A 7,112-nucleotide genomic window follows, 5' to 3' on the forward strand; every position below is an offset into this window, starting at 1 on the left:
TGGCTTGGTCCTAAAAGCAGAGCTAGGATGTGACAGCTTGTTTCTTGCCAGGCCATAAACATCTGTGCTCTCACTTGGGACTTCACAGAAGGAAAAATCAGTCCCTTTCAGCTGAAAAGTGGGAAGGACTGGCCAAAGAGACAGCTCTGTGCCTGAGCTGTGGGAGTAGGGGGATGCTGCGGGTGCTGGTGTTCATAGATTGCGGGGGATAGAAGTGAGAGACCTGGAGGGACCATTGAATAATCCTGCTTACAGTGTGACTCAGACCTTACATCCTGTGGTCAAAAGAAGCAAGAGGAAAGGGATCCATGCTGACCCCACAAATAGTCTTGTGCCAGTAAATTCGAAAGAGAGATTCCACAGAAAGAGGAAGTAGATTAAAAAAGCCTGAAAATTTAAGACATTGATATAAAAACCTTTTGACTCAGTGGAGAGGCAGCCCAGGAAGCTCTGGGTGATTCTCAGTAGGTGATCAGAGGAAATGGAGAAGAGAGGGGTAGAAAGCCCTGATGATCCCAAAGGGGAGTTGATGTGCTCAGGTACTGCAGGGAAGGTGACTGTTCCTAGGGATGTGGCAGCAAGGACAGCGAGCTGGGATGGGTAAACACAGGGACTGTGAAGAGTGTGCTCCTTCAAGGCAGAGAAAGAGGAGCTGTGAGAGACTGGAGCGTCCAAAAAGGATACTCTGGAGGAAATTTGTAGGAAATGCTATTATTCAGTGATTCCAGACTGGACAGCTGAGCTGAGCAGGCCAGGAGGGTTTCAGAGCGAAGCAGTTACATCCCAAAAATCCACAACCGCTGCAACCGCCTCCAGTCCTGGAGGGGAACAAGTGAACCTCGTGCTTGTCCTGGGAATAAGAGCGCAGGCAGCTGCCGTCTGCCTGGGCTGATGGTGTTTGTGCAGCCTCGTAGAGCATCTGATTCCTAAACAACACTCTGGTTGGTGATGACAGCTTTTCAGACAGGACTCTGTGGATAGGCCCTCGTAAGGACAAACCAGTTCAGATCCAGAAGGAAGCTCTCACCTTTGATCTGGCTGGCTTCTCGAGCATGCATGGTTACACAGCGGGATTTGCACCCATCAGCGTGGTGGTTGTGTTTTATCTGCCCTGCTTGGGTCACAGACCTGCATGAGAAACTTACATTTTCATGTGGAAACCTGATTTCCCATCTATTTGTATTCCCCACCGGTCCTTACACCAGCAGCATCCACCGTGCCTCTTTCCCACCCCGCTGCTGCCTCTGACGCATTCACACAGATCAGTCCCTCATCTTCGCGCCCCCTCGACCCCATCTTTCTGCACGTGGCACTTTTTGTGCTGTATAACACCAGGGTCTTGTCACAGCCTTGTGATTTGTAGTGTGGGTCTTTCCCTGCCCCAAACGTCTCCAGCTGGCAGCCTCCCGAACTGGCATTGCTGGTGCTCTTATCCCCTGTCCCCGCAGCATGATCATACAGCCTGCGCTGCTGAATCAAACCCCTTCTCCATTACTCTAGTCCTAGTCCTCAAGGTCGCTGTAATCTTGCTGTGTGATATCCTGGCCTCTTCTAGATTGATGATAGCATCTCGTTTTTGCCTCATCAGCAATTTTCCTTTTGCGTTCTCCTGCTTTTTTGTGCCAAGATCATTAATGCAAATGTTAAGCAGAGCAATTTTTGAGGCAGAAACTCAAGGAACTGCACTGGTAAACCCCCTTCAGACTAATGCTTCCCCTTTCAGCTGAAGCAATTACCGTGCCCCCTCTCAGGCGGCTCTTTACCCACTTTACATTTCATATGCCAGTCACATTTTCTCTAGCTTAGCTCATAATTTACTCTGTGGCACCATTTCAAATGTCGTACTAAAGCCCAGACGAGCGAGATCTACTGCGTTCCCTTCACTGCAGATATCTGTGAATTTATAAAAGGCAGCTATTAGGGTAGTGTTGGTGCGTGTCAGGACCAATACTGCGTGATGTGCTGTGAACATGTTGTATGTGGTGCGGTGCCCGAGGATCTGGAGAGGGGAGTTCAGTGGGAGGCGTATGTCTGCAAAATACAAGATCATTTGCATTCATCAGGGCTGGAGAAGACTGGGGTTTAACAGAGAGAGTTGATGGAGCAACATGCTAGCAGATGACATTCACTAAGGAGTCATTTGAAATACTCATTTCTGTTTCGAAGGTCGAATTGAACTACAGCTACTTGGAGAGCAAAAAGGCCCGTGGTTATGTTGTGGAATTTATGGCCAGATTTTAATCATGTTTGGGTCCCGAGTATTTGGGCAATGTGACTTAGAAGTCTGTTTCATTCCTCTTCAGTGACACTCAGGTCCCCGAAATGCCATTTCCTTTAGAAAATAGGACTTAACATCTCCTTATTTTCTAGAGTTGATCTTCGGTGCTGCAAGTCGAAGGATTAAGCGGAATATTGGAGTGTGTGAAGGATGGGACAGAAACTGATTCTCCAAATGCCATAATGTGGAAATCAGCGGGCTGATCCCCGAATGCCACATTCGGCTCTGATCTCTGTGACTCAGGGATGGATAGAGCCGCCGCAGAAGCCTTTGAGCCAGCTGATGAAAGCATTTAGCAACCTGGAGATGAAAGATCCAACAGAGTGGGGCAAACAGATGAAGGCAGCTTAAAAATAAACGTTCAGTATTGATTATTTACCCTTTCATGCAGAAGAAGAAAGGGACGTCTACGTGGTTAAAGCCATTTAAAGAGAAACCATGCGCTAGAGAGAAATATCTTGACAGAAGGCATAAATAATGTGTGAAACTCTCCACCAAAAGGTCTCATGAAGGGCAAAAAGTGGAGAAGAAAGACAGAAGCAATTGCTATGAGATAACCCCAGCTATGTAAGTGGAGATAATTTTTTTATTTTTAGCCTGTTTTCATGAAAATAGGGCTTATGCAATCGGCCGTCTGGGTGCAGGAGGTAGTGATAGCTGGTGTCTGCAAGCTCAAAACTGAAGTCACTTCTTGCAGCCAGAAGACTTCTTTTTGAAGCCCTGTTGAGGTATTCCTGCAGGCAGGTGCCGGTCTCTGCAGAGGCAGCAGCTGAAAGCCATGGGCTCTTCCCTGGTTTTGTTTAAATGAATGTATCTGCTTGCTTTAAGGAGCGAGGGCTGCTTGGGGCTGGAGACCTGGAGTCAATATAAGGGGAATTTGGGAGAGGGCGAGGAGCTGATACAGACAGCACTGGGTGAGACATCCCAGGGGTCTCTGAGCTCCCACAGCTCAGCGTCCTGCGGGTTTGGCAGAGCTGTGCTGGGCGGCTGGAGGGTGTCAGGGACATGTGCCTGCGGTGTCACACTGCCTCACTTTTGCTGGCATTACTAATGCCCTTGTGTCTTTCTGCAATGCCTGCTGCAACCTCCTGCCTGGGCAGAGTTTATTTTGGCTTTTACCACTCTCTTTCCTCTCAGTCTGGTGTAGAAGTCGCTCAAGCTGGGGGGGAGCAGCACCATAGAAAAATCCTTGTCCTGGGTTGTGGGTCTCTGTGCAGGGCATGGCACAGGATCCCGTGAGGCAGAAGAGACATTCAGGTATTTGAATTAAAAAGGTATTGGTGGGGACTGCTCTAGGAATTCCACTTTGAATGCTGAATTACTGTCATAAAACAGTGTATGCAAGGGGTCAGTGACAGCTCGCTGCAGGCTGTGTTTTGCTTGTAACCGCTCTGTGTTTTCCTTGTAACCTCTAGCCACGGGACCACTTTGCATAATTTTTATCAATGATGAGTGTTGCTTCCCAGACGGATGTTGCATAAGGATGTGTGGTTTTTCTCCTGCACTCGCATGCACTGTGGTGTTGGCAGTTTCTTTGATTTTTTGCTGCCTGTAGTTTCCTCCCGTCTTAGGCTGGCGCGTGGTGAAGGCAGAGGGGCGGCTGCGACCCCTTCGGCGCTGCCGAGCGCAGGAACTCGCCTCTTTCATGAAGAAAGTGCAGAGAGCATCCCCCTGCCCCGACTTGGTGCCAGAAATGCAGCCTGCTGCTGTTGCCAGCGAGCAGGGACCACGGGGTAAACTCTCTGCAAATTTGGGGAGAATTTCCTACCGCCGGCTGCAGAGCAGGGCAGTTGTGTCTCAGCATCCCTCAGCAGGTTTGGGATGAAAAGCAACGCTGTCCTCTTACACCAAGATCATCCCTCATCCTCTCTTCCAGTCTAATTAAATCCCACAACATCGGCTGGCTGCCCTGTCTGGACATGAGACTTTCTTGCTGCTCTTCTCTTGCTCTTCTCCCATCACTTATTTCACGAAATGTAAGGCCCTACAAGGCCAGTTCCTCACCCCAGCACTGAGCAAGTCTGGGGGCTGCTCTGACCCCACACTCTCATTTTCATTGTGCTGAGTACTTGACCATAATCTCTTATTTCAGTTATGCGAAGACAAGCCAAAAAGAGGTGGCATCTTTGGCTACTCGCTCCCCTTCCTAACTACTGGGCTTTAACTTGCTTTTGTTTTTCAAATTTGTATTTATAAATCTGGGTTTTCTGGTCTCCCGTGTTCCCCATACTTGAATTTCTCTCGTGTTTCTCTGCTGGGTTAGAAAGTCATCTGCTCACAGAGGTCTTCCGTGGCAGGAGAAAGAAAACCCTAAGTCGTTTCTTCACTCTCCCTTTACATCAGTTCCCTGTGTTAAATTCCTTAAACATGCTTAAACACAAACCATCTACTTTTGTTGAACTGCAGTCTTGTGCAATTCATCAAAATCTCCTCAATTCCAGTTAGAATGGAAAGTATTTCATCAGCATCCAGTAAGAAGACCCATCCAGCTCTCCTCTGAATGGAGAACCGAAAGCGTGGCCGACCACTTCTGCAGCAAAGAGGAAATCTTTTCACCATTTCCATCCACCATGTGAGATTTCCTGTGGTTCCTGCCGGATGACAAGCTTTCCTCAGGTAACTGCTGCAGCCAATGCCCACAGTGCTTCTCCTTGTCATTGCGATGACCTCGGTTTCTAGTATTTGCTGGCTGTGGGATGTTCCTTGCCACCATCCTGGCTTTTCTTGTCTCCACTGCTGCTCTGTTGCCTATCAAAGCTGGCGCTGGTGAGGGCAGGAGCCATGCCAGGATGGGGTGGTTGGAGGGCAGAAGTCTGGGGCTGGTCTTTGTGGGAGACCACGGGGGCTCAAAGGCGCAGAGGTTCATAGAAACACAGAGGTTCTGCTGGGTGACCCCGAGCATGGGATTCCTCTGCACACAGAGGATGCTTTGAGGTTAGGAGAAACCTCTTAATGACTCTGCAGAGTCATTAACAGGAGAACTCATGTAGATCTTCACTCCTCTGAGGAGCTGAGCCTTTTCCTTCTGCTTTTGAGTATCCAGAGACCCCTGACAAGCAGCAGCATTTGCAGCAGGTACTACCTCTCCTCCAAGCCCTTCTCAATGCCTGGATAAAGACGTGGTCACCATTAATTACAAAGGATTTATTCAGTTTAAACAGCTGAACCCCAGTTGGGAAGGGACCTGGAGAGGTCCTTTCTGATCACTCCACCACCCAGCGCTGCCCATCTGCTCCTCAAGGTCTCCAGTGAGATGATTTACACCCATTCTCACTTATTTCCTGCCTTCCCTAAAAGAAACAGTCCCTACCTGTTCTCCTCATCCTAGATCTCGTCTCAAACAAGGGCTACCTCGGAAGGACGAGTCCTTCACCCAGGGACTCGCAGGTCAGGAGGGGATGGGAGGACGGGCACAGCCGTCGCTCCGTGTTTCGGTGAGTTGGCCCAGCAGGGGTTGGGAGGACAGGGCTTGGTTTGGGAGCTGGGCAGCAAAGCTTTCGTGGCACCACAAAGCAGCACCAGGGCAAGGCCGGAAAAAGAAAGAACAAGGAGGAAGTAAGAAGTTTTGGCAGCTCAGTGCCTCTGGGTGCGCACGGGCAGAGCCCTTTGGGAATTGCCCCCTGGGACTGCGGCTGTGGCCACTTTTCACTCACGCTGTGATCTCCTGGAGGGTTCATCTGCGAGGCTGCGATGAGCAGATTTCCTCCCCTTCATCCAGCTCCTGCTCTTAATGCCCTGTCTCCTGACATAGGGGTATTTGCTTTTTTGGAACTAAGCCAGCGGGGAGAGCTTAAATTGGATTAAATGAGCCTGATTGGGAAGGAGTGGGCAAGAAGTAATTGCAACAACTTGACTGTCGAGAGGCTGCAGGCTGCTAAAAACCCTAAAATCCTGGGAGAGGTGGAAATCCTCTCTTCTCCCTGGGGACAGGAGGGTGGCAGGCGAGGCAGCAGAGCCCAGTGCCTACCAGCCAGGCACTCCTCCATGTCTGTGCAACACTTCCAGCACGAGAATACTGTTTTTTATCATATTACAACAAAAAAGGGACAAATGCGAGACCCCCAGTGACTTCCAGCTCAACACATCCTCGTTCCTACATGATCTTTCCTTTTCTACACATCCAACCACAGCTTGGTGCAGTGAGTGGAGATGGATGGGTGTGCAACGCAGCGTTACAGAGCCAGCTGTGTCCCCACTGTGGTGGTGGGGCAGGGTGAGAAGTGGGATTTGAGGTAAAACTGGGGTGAAGCTGGGATTTGACGCCTGGCAGTGGCGGCAGCTGCTTTGCGCTCCAGCCTGGCCCACGGCCGGGGGTTCCTTGCAGTGGGGTAGGGTCGGTGTCGTGGGGGGTCTGGGCTCCGTCTGCTCCCCACCAGGCACCCAAATGGAATCTGAAAGTTGCAGCCCCATGGGCAGCACTTCCCCTTCTGCGGTTTCCTTGCCCTCTCCAGCTCAGCAAAACTGGGCGATCCTGACATAATTTCCTCGGTGTGATGCATTCATTTTTCCTTTCCTTGAAAACTTGCGCCCGCCCAGCGGCCAGGGGATAAAAGGAGGGCATCGGCACAGAGCATCACCAGAAAGCAGCCCTCCAGTCCCAGCTCCAGCCCAGCTTGCAGATCCCTCGGCTCCCACAGCACCATGAAGGTCCCAGCAGCCGCCCTGGTCGCTCTGCTCCTCGTCGCCGCCTGCTCCTCGTCCGATGCCCAACTCGGTGAGTCCAGTGTCGCTCTGCCCTCGCGGGGCTGTGTGAGCCATCGCTGCACGGGAGCTGCTGGCACAGCCACAGACCCCATCCCCATCAGTGGGGACACTCGTGGCTGCGGGGCGGGAG

At 50.8% G+C, this 7,112-nt stretch overlaps 1 protein-coding gene across 1 annotated transcript in view; it reads left to right on the top strand.

Moving 5' to 3' along the window:
- The first annotated feature begins 6,919 nt into the window (after nt 1-6,919).
- LOC104538975 (C-C motif chemokine 3-like) overlaps nt 6,920-7,112 on the top strand; it is a 1,223-nt gene continuing 1,030 nt past the window's right edge. Inside the window, exon 1 of the mRNA XM_010182373.1 lies at nt 6,920-6,992. Within this exon, the coding sequence (XP_010180675.1) occupies nt 6,920-6,992 (73 nt within the window). The remainder of the gene's footprint in view (nt 6,993-7,112) is intronic.

Source organism: Mesitornis unicolor, unplaced genomic scaffold (assembly GCF_000695765.1).
Source record: "Mesitornis unicolor isolate BGI_N332 unplaced genomic scaffold, ASM69576v1 scaffold16144, whole genome shotgun sequence".
NCBI lineage: Eukaryota > Metazoa > Chordata > Aves > Mesitornithiformes > Mesitornithidae > Mesitornis > Mesitornis unicolor.